Consider the following 17,708-nt stretch of genomic DNA (forward strand, 5'->3'; position numbering starts at 1 on the left):
GATGATGATGATACAAACATAGACACAACTTCAACCGAGAGGATGGTTTTAAATTAAGCAACCACTGGCAAGATGTCATAAACCAAGTCAAAACTTTAGCTACCTTATAAACACACAGCGTATTCTTTCCGAACTTTTCCATTTTGTGTTTCTATTTTTCATTGCCCCCGTGCAGTGACCCACCGGATCCACCGCACCCTCAACATAACAAAAGACGGATTAACTTAGCCCCGCACCTCATCAATGTCCCCCACTTGCCCCCCCCCCCACCTTAACCTGTATTTAAGCTCGAGGCTCTCAGAGCCTCCCCACTTGATGCAGCGATCTTGCTGTGACTGTTCCACCTGAAGACGGAAGCTTGTGTTGCCTCCGAAACGTCGTGATTCAATTTTTTCTTTTATTTTTATTTTACCTACGTGACTTTACCGAAAAAAAAACAAAAAGTATGAATCCTTGCAGTCACGAAAGCTTCAAATCTAGATGATGATGTTGATGATCATGGTGATGATGATGCTGATGATGCCGCCGTCTGAAACGCTTTTCCGATATTAGGAAACCAGTGGAGCTACGCACTTTTCAACCTCAATTAAAAACAACTAATTTCAATAGAACTGATCTGTGTGTTTAGTTTGTCGCCATTACCCCGCACCTCCAACGAGTACGCTTGGCTACGTACGGTGCGAAAGAAGTTCAACACATATACTTTCCAAGACGTCTGACCAGCATGGAAGCGTTGGCCAAGTACCCTCGAGAGGAGCTTTGTCAACGTACTCCCTTTGCTTGGAGGCTTTTCTGCCAGCAATGGTGTAAGCAGAGCAATGCAGGGCTGCTGATTTGCCGACAAACCAAGTATCATTCATACAGCACAAAAAGTCGGTGAAACGAAGGCATTTGGTCATCTGGATTACGGCTACGCAAATGTTAACAGTAAAAAAAAACAAGCTAAAATGTTGTCCTTTTGAATTTATGTGCAGTGCGTTCTAGCACAAGCCAATACTGTCCCACCTACTTCCCGAGTCTCTGTGAGATTGGATTTTCTCAACGTGAATTTGGAAAATTAATATACCGTATACATTTATCCCACTGGCTGGATGGAGGGCCTTCTCACAAAAAGTCAGTAACGTGGGTTAATTTTACCATACTTCACCATTCTGGTCAGTGTGGAATGGTGGGACGTACTTATGGGATTAAGTTAAACAAATTAAACTGAGCAGTAATTTACCCGTAGATTCTACGACCCAAAGCAGCAAACGGATAAATCTGATAGGCAAACGTCATAGACTCGTCGAGCACCACGATATAACATTACAGCATTGACAGCAGAGGGCAGTGCAATGCAATTTAAGCATGCGGCCTGGAAGTTATCCCTCCAGGCCAATGTAGCTACGTACTGTGTTGCAGGTATTTTCCACATTGTTTTTTCCCCCTGCCCAATAATAAGTTCGAGGAGGCTCACAAATGTTGCAATTTACTTCCACCGTGGCTAAGACAGATCCAGTGCAGCTGTGGGATGTGGTCACACATTACCCCTGTTGGCGAAGACGACAAACAGCAGCTTCAAAGGCCGATTCACACTGAACCCGCTCTGTCTCTAGTCTAAGGGCAGGAGGAATGTGACTTCCTCGAATCTGATGAATCTGATGAATAGGCATCGCTTAGGCACAGCTCAATCTGGCATGCGCTTGTGGAGACACAATCAGATGTAAAGTTTGAACAATGATGTCGATTATATTTCAATTGTGTTATCGGCATCATGTCATTTTCCGGAGAGTTCCGGAGAGTTCCGGAAAATGACATCAGAGAACTACTTCTGAAGTCACTTCAATGGACGTCTTATTGTTATCCACGACAGGACACGTGTACGTTGAACTTCCTTCGCACCGTACGTAGCCAACCGCGCTAATCGGAGTTGCGAGGCGGTGGGGGGAGAAGGACAACAAACTAAACACAAACATCTGTTCTAAACAAATAAGTTTTCAATCAAGATTTAAAAGTGCACATCTCAAGCGACTTCCTGATAATGCCCTGCAAACAGTGTCCGTCGCGTGTCAACAACAACAACAACCATTGCGAGTGCTGGTGGGCAAGTGAAATGTTGACTGGGCAGAGACCATCAACTTACCGCACTTGAGAAGACCGCTGGAACGTCACGGGTGGCCTAGCCCAGCCGGCTCAGTGCTCTGGCCCCTGCGCCAAACCGGCCATCGACGGTCACATGTTGGCCATCGACGGTCACATGTTGGCCATCGACGGTCACATGTTGGCCATCGACGGTCACATGTTGGCCATCGACGGTCACATGTTGGCCATCGACGGTCACATGTTGGCCATCGATGGTCACATATTGGCCATCGACGGTGGGATACGCGGCGACATGAACACAACCTCCAAGTTGAAATGCCACCCGACCAGTTCCTGGGACTCTTTTTGCACACACTGCGAGTCGAGAACGAGAGATGCGATTGCATTTGCAGAGCTGTGATCGCAGTGAGCATTCGGTGCACATTGAACTACAGGTATCATTACGCACACTGTGGTATTTGAGCCATAAACATTTCGTTCCATTCGCGTAAATCAGATTGTTTTTTTTGTCTGCCTCTACACCGATGTGTGCGTGCACAAGACATGCCAATGGCAACAACAGATTTCGCTTTTGTTTATCGATGTCACAATTTGTAACTAAATCGCTTTATATTTCATCTTCACGAGGCACACGTGTTTCGTTATGTACAGGGTAGTTTAGATGTCTCGTGACCCCCAATTAATTGACCACCATTGGCAAGTTTTAGCGAATGAATTGGGGTCACGAGACATCTGGATCACTCTGTACATAATAAACATTGCCAGCAGAGGAAAAGTCATTGTTTTGATGTACTATGCCCCCAGAGTCTAGGTTCTCCATCTCAACCAGCTCGCATTGACCATCTTGCCCACCAAGAGGCGGCTGGGCAAAAGGTTCCTCTCCCAGGGCCTAAGACTAAAGAGGGCCTCACAACGGGCGCATGTTTTTGTTGTTGTCGCAATAAATCGTGGGACCGCAGGTCGCAATCTGTCCCGGGCCTCCAGCCTCGGGCCTTATAGCAACCTCTAGGTGGCCCAGTTAACCATCGTGGTGAAGTACAGTCAAATCACCCACGTGACCCACACGGTGTGGGGACAGCGACCCTCATCCAGCAGTGGATTGACAAAAAAAGAGCTGCACAAGTACGTGTGCATTCATCATTTAACCGAAGAAAAATGTAAACTGGAAAGGGCACACTGAATGAGTCTTTGTCACTGCATGTAAAGGTCACGGTATAGATTTGTTGGCTATTGGGCCATGCCAGAGAGGGTTGGGGAGGCAGGGTCGAGTTTTGTGCCTAAGGGCATTGCTAGAACAGAGCTGAGCTGCAGGGCACGTGGGCTCAGCAATTCCTCAAGAGAACAATCCCAACAGTTGTGCTCATGTGTGTGTGTGTGTGTGCGCAAGTGAGCACTGTTTCCTATATACAGTGGTGTGAGAGGTATAAGAACCATCCGCATTCATAAATGTTTTGTTTTAAAGTGGAACAAACAAATACACGACACTCTACTTGAAAAGACCGTCATTCATGCCACCAAGAAAAGTTGGTGATTATAATTCCCTGATGCTTAGAAACTCACACAAAAGATGACTGATCCACTCCTGAGTGTACTTTTGGCACTTGGAATCCAGAGGCCGTCAGTTCGATATCCCGGCCGGCATGGCAGTTGAAACAATGGACAACTTCTTTACACCCTTCTGCCTCTGTCCACTGCGCAACTATCACTTAGTCCAGCAATGTTAGTGTATCAGCAGGCCACGTGTGGTGGGGTAAAGTGTGGACACTCCCACTTCTTCCCAGATGTATATGACCAGTATGGAAGAGTCGGTCAAATATCCTCTCGGGGGATCTCCCTAGAGCTTACCCTAGTGGAGACCCTTACACCAGCAGTGCCATCAGCGAAAAACTGCAGGGCTGTGCCTTTACCACCTTTACTTAAGAACGTGTTTGACCAATGTGTTGATCTTTATCTACTGCACCTTGAACTTTTCTCAAATAATAGAAGTGCTTTTCCAAGAATTACCGTTCAAAATTGCACCAAAATATGAAACTTTGTAGCAAGAAGTAATACACATCCACCAAGTGACCAATTTATCATACCAAGGTATTTGTGATAACTCACACAAAGCATGAGACCGTAATTTGTCTTACCTCCGCACATATTATTACTCTGTGCGTGCGTGCGTACTGCACAGGGCGAATCCCACTTTAAATCTTCACGCTCGGAAGCTCACTTTTTTTCTATTTTGCTGACAGGTGTAATCACAGGAAAAAAATAAACATTGGCATCAAAGTGCCAAAAACGTTCCTTATATATACCCGAAATGCAGAGGAGTTGGTAAGTGAGCTGCGAGGATGAAAATGATTGGAATTTCCACTCCTGACAAGTGGCTTTTTTCTTACTGCTGAGGAATTCCGTCAAATCTTCAGGGTTGTGTTTTGAATACCACAGTGACACTTTGGAGAAAGAGAACAAACAAAAAAACCTCGTACAGTTATGCATTCACTTTTCATTTGGACAGTACAGGATGGGGTTTTTTTCCCTTTCATAAAGATTGATGAAAAAAACACATTTGTTTCTCATAAAACCTATAGTAGGCTCGAGTCAAAGTAGCAGGTCTAATCGACCGTGGTGCATATACGTTTTGCTCTATTGTAATTTCAACTCAAAACACATGGCTCAAACTTTGAGGAATCCAGGAAATATATGTCAAAAAACATGGCAGAAAAGCAATTAATTTCTGTATTTTTTCCCCTCGACTTTGAAATTGTTATTTTTTTGACAGCTTGATTCCCCATTCCCCGTTATAAGTTTTAAAGCTAGGCAAGCTGAAATTGAGTACAGTATACTTAATTGTATGCATTACTTTATGTAACGCTGGCAGAGCGATACTGCGGGCAGACTGCCCAGCTCACGATCTCTAACTATAGTTGGTTCAAAGCTCAATCGCGGATAAACTCCGTGTATCGTGCTTTTGAGGCCTATAAGAACCACGGAGAGAGGGATGTGGGGAAGGGAAGAAATTAGCTCCAGCCCTCACACCAGAGGGCCCACATTGGGCCAGCTTTTCGTTGCGAATGACCAAGTGATCCTCATGGGGCATTCTGCCCTGGGCGTCCAGCCCCTGGGCCTTTAGGAACATCCGGGTGGCCCTGGTACCACCTCGTGGTAAGTCCACATTGTCATTGTTCTATTCTATTTCCGATTTATAGAGCGCCCTGCTTTAAAATGCAAGCCGACGGCGTTCAGTGAGGAAGGTGAGGGAACGGATGGAGGGACAGGGGCTGTGAATTGAGCCGACGTTGCTGGGGTAGGTAAGGCAGAATAAGGTGGACTGTGATGGTGAGTGAGGGTGTCTGATGGGTGCAGCGTGGATGAGCGGCGGTGGGGTATGGGGCACGTGCGTGAAGTGGTGAAATGGGCATGGATGAGGTTAGGTGAAGAGTGGTAGGGGCAGAGGTCTCGTGGCCGGACAGTTGAGCTGATGGAGGAGCACAACGTAGGGCTGGGCGAAAGATGTGGTTCTGGTGCACACAGAGAGTGAGACGTCAGAGGAAGATGACTGGGGAGCTGGGAGTAGTTTAGAGGAACCGGTAGGGGTGGAGGCAGTGGAACAGAACAAGCAATAGAGAAGAGAAAGGAAGCTGAGGGCCGAGCGAAAGGTGGAAAGCGAGGGTGAGAGTCTGACGTGGAGCGGGAGTTTGTTCCAGGGTGCAACGGGGCAAAAAGAGAGAAAGAAGGAAAGCGATGCTCACTGGGCACAAGGAGGTGATGGAGGAAACCGATGAGCTCGAAAGCTCTTTTCTCGCAGATGGCCTAGCGCCACTGTGGGAATGCAGAGTGGCCACAGACAACAGAAAGGCATGACTCCGATCATGCCTTCCATACACAACCACCGCATTGCATGCACATTGGTCTGAGCCTTGCCCAGCAGTCACACTGTGTATGTGGCTGATGTCTGAGCAGGGGATGGTTCCCGCTGGTTCTTGGTGAGATTACAGACAGGAACCACGAAGCTCGCCCTCGAGTCCCTCAGCACAGACAAGAAGAGTTTTCTACTGCACTACAATTACATTACAGTACATACACACAGCTACCCGCTACTCCGCGCCTCCGGGTTAGCGATTGATCAACGATGTGTCTGTTTCGTGACATACGTGCGCATTACAAGTATTTCTAAAATTATTATTACGCAGTACTCAGCCTACTGCTCACTGTGCTACTGTGTATTTTTTTAAGGGCTATGAAAATGGGCTATTGCCTGAAACGTCACCTATTATGTGCATACTTTCCTTGTAAGGCAGTGTTATTGGTGAACGTGTTGCGTGTTTGTGTATTTCAAGGTGTCAGGCAAGCACATGTGTTGTGAGCATTTATTTAGCCATATGTAAAAGTGTTGCTGGGATGACGATAGCCACATCAGCCACAGTGGCCGTGTCCCTGGCCGAGCCCCGCCATGAGAATGTAGAATGGCCACCAATGGCCCAGAACAGCCAATGGAGAGAAGAGTACCACACTGTGCCTGTTTAGCATGGGGTGGGTGGGGGGGGATACTTTGATGAAGGCTTGCCAAGGGTAGAAGTAGCAATCAAGCGAAAGAAAAGGTGAAGCGTTGTTATTTATTTAAATTGAGCAGTTATCTCCGCAGGAGGTTATCGATTCAATCAGAAGCAAATGTGGGTTTGGACGAGCACGAAGGCGAGATGCCAGATACGCCGGCGTGTCTGTGTCAGTGCCAGATCAGACTACCACCTTGGCTCCACAACGTATCGCCAGATCTGGTGGACTATCTATCTCAGAGATGGCCTCCTTTGTTATGAAAACCTTGGTAAAGTTCCACTTCATTATTATATATTTTTTACAGCGCAGTACAGTTGCGCGCTCCTTTCCATATCGAGAGGCGTATTTCCCTGTAACCCTGTAAGCTGTCAAGCTTGGACAATTTCCACACAGCTGCAGCAGCTGCGAAAAGAGTGTAGGCATGGTGCTTTACACTCAATCATACTCTGCTTAAAATATGTAGGCCAATGTAAACCAAACAACATTTATCTTTTGTATATTTCGCGATCATGTGTTGACAAAGACACAAGGCCACAAAAGGTAAAATTGCTTCTGTGTATGCAACGACTTGGATAAAAAAAGTCGCATTACCCCAGAAATGTAACGGAATGGTTATTGCAATGACTGCCGTGCAAGCATGAGTATCTGCAATCACCATATTGATACAGTACACATTGTTTCGAGATGAGACCTTTAAAAAAAAGTCATAATGATTTCCTACTCAAATTGAGCAGTGGGGAAATGCCCATCTCCTGTATACAACCCTGAGTCAGTGGCGGAAATTCCACATTTTCTATGACAGGGGCAAATCAATCCATTGAGACTACAATTATTGACTTCTCCACAAAATAGTAGTGATTTTCTTGACTGTGGAGGGATGATGGGCTGAGCTATATATTTTTTTTACCAAACCTAACTTTTTATTTTCACACAATAAAGGTAGGTTCTTGTCCAAAGTTAAGCGTGGGGAATATCGCAAAGGGACTTGATTGAAGAAATGTAAACGAGCCACAGAGTGTACCTCCTTGAATTAACGCAGCCGGCAAACTGTACGGTAGATTTAAAAATTAAGATTTTCTCAGGAAAAAAAGGGGGTGGAATTTGCGTGGGATGGGCTGAATTCTCCACCAGAGGCTCCATGGCGCTGGATAGCCTTCGCAGACGCCACGGGGCTGGCACTGACAGAGCAGGAATGTCGCAAGCGTGAAAGTGGCTCAGCCGTGCCAGAGAAACAGAAGCCGCTGAAAACACCTGCATTTTAAATCACGAGAAGTATTTCATTAAATACGTAAGGGAAATGAAGATAATCATAATTCAGACATTACATGCAGTAAAATGTATCACACGCAATTACAAAGTAGAGTTGTATGTATGTATTATTTCACTTAAAATTTTGGTCATAAGCTCCAACTTACATTGAACTGAAAGTTAGTTTTAATGTTGACGTGTTAAGGGCAACGTGCAGTGCGGGATTGGTGGGGTAATAACATCTAAAAAGGACATGTATACGTCACTACGTTAATTCCAACCTTACATATAGTTTTAATATTGTTACAGAGTTTTTTTAATTGTGATTTAATCATCGTAGGACCATGACAAAGACACGAACGAACACGTGCGCGCAAACGTGGTGGCTTTAAGTTTTTAGGTAAACTTGGTGGCAGGCATTTTAAGTTTTTTTTCATAATTCATGACGAAATGCTTGTGAATTGGCGGCCAAAACATTTAAAAAGGGTTTTGAATCTGGAGGGCTGGTTGAAAAATGAAGGTCATCTCATGCTGTGATGACTCTGCAACGAAACAGTAGGACATTAGGGGCAGCCAACAGAAATGTGCATTAGTTAAAAAAAAATTGCACAACTTCATAAGCCAGCATAAATGTAACTTTGATAAATGCTTACCAGACATAAACACTTTTACAAACTGGCGATTTCCAAAAAGAACATTAAATGCCGCTGTGAAACGTTACCAATGTTTGTATTCGTGCTGAGGCGCACTGTTTTATAAACCTGGCAATCGGAGTTCGATGCCTGGCCACGGCTAACATCGGTGGCCGGTTAAAGATCCAAACCAATCTTGGGACCCCCCTCTTCACCAACCCGCACTCAGCAGTTTGGTGAAGCATCGTCAAACAGCTCCCATGACCAACAAGGTTTGGGTAGGCAGTGTATTGACAATGGGGTCACCGTTGTTATTATGAATATAAATATTGGCATTCGGGGTCAGCTGCTCAATTACAAAAAATGCAATAATGATCTAAATCAAAACAAGGCTCAGGATTAAAGGACACGGTCCAAAGCAAAACAAACACAACGCGTAATGAAATTAAAACACCAGCACAGAATTCCGCAAAGACGACAGCTCATCCAATGCCAATGTATACGTACAGTAGTAGTAGTCAGGGTACGAAAGCTTTAAGTCAAGATTTAATTCAAGGGATGATAAAAAAAACAAATGCATTGTGTTAAAATTGCCCAGAGATAATTGTATCTATTTCTCCACGTACTCTGCCTGTCCCCTGCTTCGCAACAATTTGTTGACGGTGTCCCCAAAATGTGGAGGTATGACGAAATGTGTCCTCACTAAAACAATCCTCCACAGAGGCTAACGAATGACTTGGTAACCTCGATATACGCATACGCCTCTCGTTTTGCCTTGCCATACGAAAGAAGAAAACCAAAACAATAACCCACTCATGCCACCCTGACGGTCTCGAGATTTCTCTGACGCAATCTCATTCACCTTGTTTGCCACCATGTGACCTCTCTTGGTTCCCAAAGCAAGAGTGATCTCTGAAAGTTCGTTCTGGAGACAGAGGACAACACATCGAAAGTGATGAAGGCAACTTAAACACAGCTCAACAGCTGTCGACTCCCAGGGACAGCTTCCGGAAACCATTCAATTCCTGGCATCAATGAAATCATCATCATCCACTTTGATCTATCTACTGCTGGATTAAGGCCTCCTTATGCCGACGTTTTCCCGCACGGGTTTAGAATGCCACAATCCATCTTGCTCGTGCATGCGGCTGATCTCCCTGCTCCGTCCCTGCAGTGAATGTTCTTCTTTGGTGCGTTTCCTCTTTTGGACACGATTTTGCCAGCAGTCTCATCATCCCTCTGAGCGATGTGTGCAGCTCAAGCCCACTTTGCTTCAAAGACAAATACGATGTCCATAATTTGCATTTGTTCTTGGATCCAGTTGATTTCTGTGTCCATGTTTCTGATCCATAGGTCATATCAGCAGTAATATGAACTAATAGAACACTTTTCTCTATGGAGACTTTTCATTGTTAAGTCAAACTTTCCAAAAGCGTTCTCGCCTGCTCTTCGTTGTTGCCGACCCTGTCCCTACTGGACGTCTGTGAAAAAGAGCTTCAGAGCTCATCGGATTCCTCCAGGATAAATGCAGATTCTGAGTGTCTTTAACTCATCGTTTTGATCCCAATCCACCTTCAATAGTCACACTATGCATAGTCTAGCACTGAAGTGAAAGAAGGATCCTATCCCGGCTTCTGGTTGAGGACACTCCGAGGTGCAGGTACCTCCTCCGCAAATTGGGAATTGGGGAGTTGCCAAATTGCGACTTCAAGTGCCACCGATCCCCCGCACCACACGACGTCGTGTTATCCGGCTCTCCGAGCCTGCGCATCTCTCAGAGTCCACGCGTCACACGATGCGAGTGACGGGTGTAATCCATCACTCACAAACACCAACCAGTGCGCAGTGCACGCTTTTCTTTTGTTTACAGGAGGTGCAAATCCAACCCCCATCTGGGAGAAGGCCTCCGGACGTAATTGAACGGCTCCCCAAACTCGACACACGCGCTTACAAATGCGGCTTCTGTTGCTTCTCAAATGCCACCACGCGAAAATAAGAATGGTGTGAAATTTTGACCACATCGAAGCGGGGGGCGGGACCCATAAATTACAAACTCGTAACCGAATTATTAACGGACGCAACTTGTTTTTGTCACTTGCCCTTGCACGCCTTTGGTGGTGTGCGTTGGAAGACTTCGGCAGACACCGCTGGGAGGAATAGGGAGGAGAGCGAGCGCCGCAGTACAGCCGGGGAAAGAAGTAAAACAAGTCAGGAATTTACTGAACTCCCCCTACCACCACCGCTGTTATCATGCGCGCCTGCACAGTAACGCAACACAGCGTGGGTGTAAATTGAGCGCCCAATAATTCACGCGGACCACGAGCGTTCGCTTAAATGAACGATCCCCGCCACATCATCCCACCTGAAGGAGCCCCCCCCCCCCTCCCTTTGCCAGCATCGTTTGCAGCGGTCGCGACAACGTGGCCACTCGTTTCGGGGCCGAGTTTGACCCGGCGAAGGTGCCTCACAGCCATCAGCGGAACCTCAAATTGGCCGTGAGCAAGAGAGCATCGGGATGAGGGGGGCAAGGCGTTCCTTGCGACTCACGCACGCTATCTAAATAAATAAAGACCTTCGTCTGGACGTCTGAAAAAAAAACTCGAGGGTAAACTTCTCGGCAAGGTAGAAAGCTGAAATTTGGTACATAGGTAGCTTTTAGGACACAAACGACAGAAAAACAATCTGGAAATCCGAGATTTTTTATTTTAAGCCCCCCAAATCTCGATTTTAAGTGCCCCATAAACATGTTTGTGCGCGTCATTCATAAACCGTTCAAAATAGAGCGTTAAACAGAAAAGAGGTATTTCTGATTAAAGTGGATTTGAACTAAACGCATTTTGTGATGTTCAAATCTGAATAATTATTTTTTTAAGAGTAGTTGTTAAGTGTCTGATCATACAATTGCAAAAAAATCACATCAGGTAAATTTTTATATCCATTGAAAATATTTGCCTGGCGAAGATAGGCTTCATGAACTATTATGTTATAAACAGGTTTACAATTAACTTCCACGGGGCCAAAACTGAAGAGACGATTAGCTTCACGTCTCCATGCAAGCCATCTGAAGCGTCACCACCGCTGCAATTTACAACACCGGTTGTACATAATTTCAATGATCGAATACAATATGTATGGCAACGTATTAATGATTATTTTGTATAGCTTACATTATTCTAATTTAATACAACGGTGCGCATACGCTGTTAAGAACATTCATACAGTTGATTGATTACAAAGTACACATACAGCTCCTTCTCATCTTTCATCCAGCATTACAAATAAGTAATTTGGGTCTGTAAAAAAATAAATTTACAATCAAGATCGCCAATGCGCTCAAAAACCAAAGGAAATGTGCACGTAGTGTAAAGTAGTGTTTTATTGGCAGTGCAGTACAGTAAAACCGTTAATGTAATTATATCATACAATAAAAATATACAAAGACCACACGTGGCAATGCTGCTGCAGTACGAGGGCCTTGCGAAAGGCGCCTTGAGAGCAGAATTAACAACAATATAAGGGACCTCAAAAGCAGGCCAAGACAAACATCAAAAGACGCCTGGTGACTGACTGCTTGTTGTAAATTTGGACTAATATATAATCCGACTGTGCGGCCATGGAGCAGAACAATCGCATATGTAAAAAAAAAACCTCTTCCGTGGAATTTTCGACTAAACTCAAGCGCTCTCTCTCAGAGCACAATTTTGTTTGTGGGACAGAATCCAATGGCGGTTTGAAGTCTCTGCCGAGGGACGGGGCACAATTTGGATGCGGGTGAGAAATTAAAAATGCTTTTTCGTTCCCGGTAGATCAACAATGGGGTGGCTTTAAATCCACCGCCGCCGAGACGGGTGAGAGATACCGCAAAGCCTAAAAACCCGGCGGGCGGAGACGATGCATGCCCGACGGAGAACGACAGCGGAGAAGCATAACAAAGGTACAATGGAGGAGGCCACCGGGATCATCTGACTCAGTCCTTCGTTTTTCTTTCTCACAAACCCACTTCTGGCCCTCCCACTATTATTCCCACAAGTCACGTAACGCCTTTCCACTGAAAATTACTCTCCACTCCCGCCCCCGCCAGGCACCTTATTCACCGAGTTCATGGCCAAGTGAAGTGACAAAGTAAAACCAGGGGGGAACCGTTGCCTTAAGAACACATGTGAAGAAAAGGAAACAACTTCCATTTTGCAAATAACTTCATAAGCTATAGCCGTGAAGAAGAAAAAAACCTGCCAAATGAAAGCTTTAAAAACGTAACTTTCGCTCTCATCACGACGAGATCAATTGGTTACCATTCGGGATTGCCATTTGAGTCACGAACGGATTGTTTTTTTTGGCGAATATAGCAGCCTCCAGTGGAATAGCAGAAATCACACGACCCCCACTGCATAAAATGTATTACAAATCGAACATAAACTAATCGTATCTGATTAATCTGATACTTATGTAACTTCTAAATCAAATTTATTTCAGTAAAACTTTCGAACTGTGCTGCATTACCTGCCAAGCACCAAAAGCATTGTGATAATCAAATGTTGTATTTAATTTCCTCAGGCAATCTTTCAAAGTCCCTTATATCGGCGTTAACTCCATAAATAACACATTGCTTGCTCTTCTGTGGAGGTGTGAACGTGAACGCAGAACGTAAAATCAACATTTTACAGAGCTGAACAATTGCACCCAGAGAAATCGTCCACATCCAAGGGCACGGGGCGGGGGGCACCCCGAACGCCACCCCCACCACGAGCGAGGAAGCCCACCACTCGTATTGTACACAACTCTTGGGGTATGGCGCCATTGAAAACACTGAACAATAACTTCAAGCAGACTTAGCTGCTCGGAGGTTTAATATCATTGCGCAGCTACTCAGGCGGTTAGAAATGCCACACGTGTATTCAATGTAACAGTTGTCCATTGCTATAGTTCATCGAACAAAAAATACAGTACTTGCTATATAACTATCATATTTTTTTTTAAAAAGCCTTGTAAATTGATATTTGTGTCTGCTTGTATTAACAGAAAAACTCCAGCCTCTGAATTTGTATGAGTTTTTTCACGCTAATTAAAAATAATAATAAACTTTTAACTCGCATACAAAGTTCCATGCACTTATGTAAAGTTGGTAATTGCGTTAAATTAGGTTGACAGTTTTTGTCCACTCCTTTTAGCCCATCCCACAATCCATTGTTCACAAAATGTAACACGTGATTAAAAAATAATCTATGTAAGGAAAAACCTTTAAACGGAATTTAACAGCAAAAAAAACAATCAAGGAAAAAATTATATCAATAGTTAAAAATATTTCGATATACAGAATTACTGATGTTAACATTCCGAAATATGCAGCCATAATAAGTATAGGGTATGTTTTGACCTGCACGCAACAAACATTAAAAAAATAAACATTTCCGATACTCACCAGGACCGAGTCGGGGTTAAATTCATAGCCACCGTTTTAGCCATTAGACATCTTTAAATCCACCCACCCCAACAGGCATGTGGCAAAATAACAAAGTATTCCATTAACACGAAAGGGCACATTGACTCGTGTGGATACATTTAAATGCAATTTTGTGGACCAGTGGTTCACGATTAATGGACTCTGACACACACGCTGGGACCACACCTCGACCAAAGCGCGTCAGAGCAAACCCCCTTGCTACAGAAGCACGACAGACTGCTGCAAAGTGATGTTATGTACCAGGAGCATTTAGTTCGTAATTGTTTTGTATCGATTAAAACATGAATCGTGTAAACCAAGAAAATAACCAAGAAACAAAATTAATCCTGCAGTTCTCCACAATGCGTCTCTCACCGACGACAGCGACAGATTTCACAAATGCTGCGTCGAGGGTCTTGTTGTGTTCACCGATTGACGCCGCTTCACATCGTTGCATAACACTAAGCGAAAACTACACGCCACTTGTCAGTTCATTTATACTCACTATATACTGTACATTGCATACCATAACATTAGCACCAGAGGCTGCATAACGTGATTGTCGATCAACATTCTATGGCGGGCCTCCTGCTTATAAAGACCGCACGCGCGTGCGCACACACACACACACAGACAGGGGCAAGGACACAAGACTCATCCGCAAATGGTAAGTGCACAGCAGTATTGAAGAGATTTGACCATCCGAGGCAATTAGTAGTGTGCAGAGCCGAGGCACAGAAAGATGAACTTCGGCGGCGTGGATGTGAAATCAAACTCTAAGGGCGAGACCGGCTGATGACGCAGGCACACTCGCACTCACTGTTGCTCGCACACTCCACCTTGCTGGTTAAAGAAATCCACAAAGGACGGGTGCCTCCCGCAAAAACAACGACGCCGGGCTGATCGCTCGCGAAGTGTGTGTATGTGTATAAACCGGCCAAACACAGCTCGGAGGGAGAAGCAATGGACACAACCGTCAAAGATCACCAGTGACGGTGGTCACTGCGCGTTTTGTTGCCAATGCACCGCTAACAGCTGCTGGGTGCAGAAAGTTGCCGGGCATCTACGACAGATGACAGTCCATCGAGAAGTCCCAATGACAGTTGTGTAACGTTACTGGGCTTCACCCTGTCAAAACGGCCTCAGGCTTCCGCAACATTCCATGGCATCTGTACAGCGCTAATTGCGCTTAAACACAAGTCCAAAAGGTAATGCTACAGCCATGCGGCAAACGAACGGGAAATCTGTTCTATTCGTAAAGCAAATTCATTAACGTCGTTAGATATAACCTCTCAGGACAAAAGAAAAATGCACGTTCCCCTTGACCAAATTTCATCCGTCTTTTGCTGATGCAGAAAATGTGAAAGTGAAGCAACAAAAACACTGCTCATACATTACCTGAATACAAATAAGAAATGCTTCTATGGAAATGTTGCCTTAATTAAAAACAGAAAATGTTCTGCGATGTGCTGTTTTGGGTTGTGCCGCGCAGCGTTTCGGCACGGCGCCCGACATTTTAGCTCCCAGCACTGAATTTCAGTTCCTGAAAATGCCCCCCCCCCCCACTCCCCCACAGCACGTTGGGGACGAAACGTCGGACAAGGCGCCAAGCGGCGCGTCACGGCACAACCCAAAAAAAATGCCATCGGACATCTACACAGCACTACCACGTGTAGGTTGTCCCGGTAGTACAGACGTTTTTGTGAAGGTAGTGATTTCTGCCTCTGTGCGACTCCACCACTGCGCCCCGCCACCGACACCGTGGTTGGGGGGCTCCTCGCGGCCACCCCCCCCCCCCCCGGGACCTCCGTCTGTCCTCAGGCCCAGCCGCCGGTCAGCTTGTGAAAGAGCTCCTCGTCCAGCGCCTCGTTCTGGTCCTTGGCGCGCGTCGACAGGAAGATGTAGCCTCCGATGAACTCGTGAACGACCTTGCAGTCGGCGTCCGAGCAGTGGAACGCGATCTGCATCTCGTCGTCGAACTCCACGGCCACCTAGGGGCGGGGGCGGGGGTGGGGGGCGGGGTGCAGAGACGTCGCCGTCGGTGCCAGCGCCGAAACCGCGACGGCGGTGGTGGCGCCCCCGTCTGGGGGGGGGCGGCCTTGCCCCCACGGACGGGGGCATCAGCTGCCAGTAGCGGCGGAAGTGCAGACCGGCTAGCGAAACTAAAATCGGCAGATGCACTAGCGGCAGCATTAGCAGCGGATACAGACACAAACAGGACAAGCTGCCACGCGTTAGTCCATTAATGAATTCCGTGTTTCTCAACTCCACACCTGGCAACCCCTCCCCCTCCCCCCAGAGTGCACCTTTAGGCGATCACCAATCTTGTCCGTGCATATCGAGGTTATGCCTCTGCACACCTCGTGCGCCCGATGGCTGTACGCATGCACGGCGAGCCTCGTTCGCATCGTACGTAGCCAACCGTGCTATCCGGAAGTAACGCAATCACGGAAAGCTGTGCCGTTAGCGGTCGCGCGGATCGGAGTTGAGGAACGCTGGACTTAGGTGTCCTGCATTTAGTGAGGGGATTCAACTTGTACAGATACGTGCACATTAACACACACGTACAGACATACAGAGGGATGCACGCATTAGGTGCACATGCTTAAACCCACTCACCCAAGTTAAGCTTGCTAATAGTGCTGGTACCCAGTGAGGTGTTGTAAAATAAAAAAAAATGTTTTCTGAGTATTGTCAATATTTCACTATCATTATTATTACTTAATTATGCTTGTCTACCCAGGAAAGCCTCACAGAGTCTCACGACTCCTCTTTTGGGAGATTCCTGGCAAGTTTTTACTCGGAGGGGGCGATGTTTACAATGTTACTCAGTAACCATTCAAATAGACAACATACCGCGGTATTCATCAGGGCTGCCACTCAAACCGAACCGCGGACCTCTGCAAACAAGCGGCGAATGAGCAACCAGCTGGGTCCCGGCCACTGCTAAATCTTGCCCAAAAAGAATTCACATTTGGACATGGACAGTCGTAAGATGGGTAAGCAAGTGTGTCAAGCGTGGTAAGTTCCGTACCAATTGCTCCATGGACCGATTGTGTCCTTTTATTGAAAACATGTGAAGTGTTCTCAGTTGGACAGCCTGAAGATCATAAAACCTTCCAGGCATAGCGATAAGTCGCCTAAAGAGGTCCCTTGGTAAAATTAGACATGTGGTCTTGCTTTGTTGTAACATCTTACAAACAGTTAATTGCTTTGGGCATAACCACTGGTACGTATACGTCTTTATATATTTCTCCCATGTACAAAATGTCACAAGAACAAGTCTTACGGACGGTATTGGATTCCTTGCCTTGAGGCAAAAGAAACGAGACATGGAAAGAAAAAACTGCTTTGTTTGATCAGCCCGTGCCTGGTGGTCCCCGTGATATTGATTTTGCCTGCCCTGCAAGTCCCTCCTGTGAAATGTAATGCCCTTCCAATGGATTTATTTGCATGAAAGTAACAGATTGTATTGCCTTACAAGGGCCAGCGAAAGTACACATTGGCAGAAAAAGGCTAAGATACAGACAACCTATGTCTCTCTCACATGACACACACACACACACACAGGTAAATGGCTAGAGGTGCGGCCCTGCAATTCCTTGCTGGTACCACTGCTGGTGGAAGATTCTTGGAGTGTATCTTGGTCTAACGCTTCCATGCAGGCCTGACATCTTGGACGAGATCGGAGCGCGTGGTGGGGTACAATACCCGCATTGTACCTCGCAACGCACGACCTGCCTCACCCACTGAGTTCGATCTGT

General features: G+C 46.0%; 1 protein-coding gene across 10 annotated transcripts in view; it reads right to left on the reverse strand.

Annotated features, from left to right (window-relative positions):
- Positions 1-11,862: 11,862 nt before the first annotated feature.
- The window catches only part of FERMT2 (FERM domain containing kindlin 2), a 66,186-nt gene continuing 60,340 nt past the window's right edge, over positions 11,863-17,708 (reverse strand). For all 10 annotated transcript variants that reach the window (XM_032955805.2, XM_032955806.2, XM_076067720.1 and 7 more), the window contains one exon: positions 11,863-15,935. In XM_032955805.2, the coding sequence (XP_032811696.1) occupies positions 15,762-15,935 (174 nt within the window). In that variant the 3' untranslated portion in view covers positions 11,863-15,761. The remainder of the gene's footprint in view (positions 15,936-17,708) is intronic.

Source organism: Petromyzon marinus, chromosome 17 (assembly GCF_048934315.1).
Source record: "Petromyzon marinus isolate PM22_M1 ecotype Great Lakes invasive population chromosome 17, UKy_Petmar_22M1.pri1.0, whole genome shotgun sequence".
In the NCBI taxonomy this organism is placed as follows: domain Eukaryota; kingdom Metazoa; phylum Chordata; class Hyperoartia; order Petromyzontiformes; family Petromyzontidae; genus Petromyzon; species Petromyzon marinus.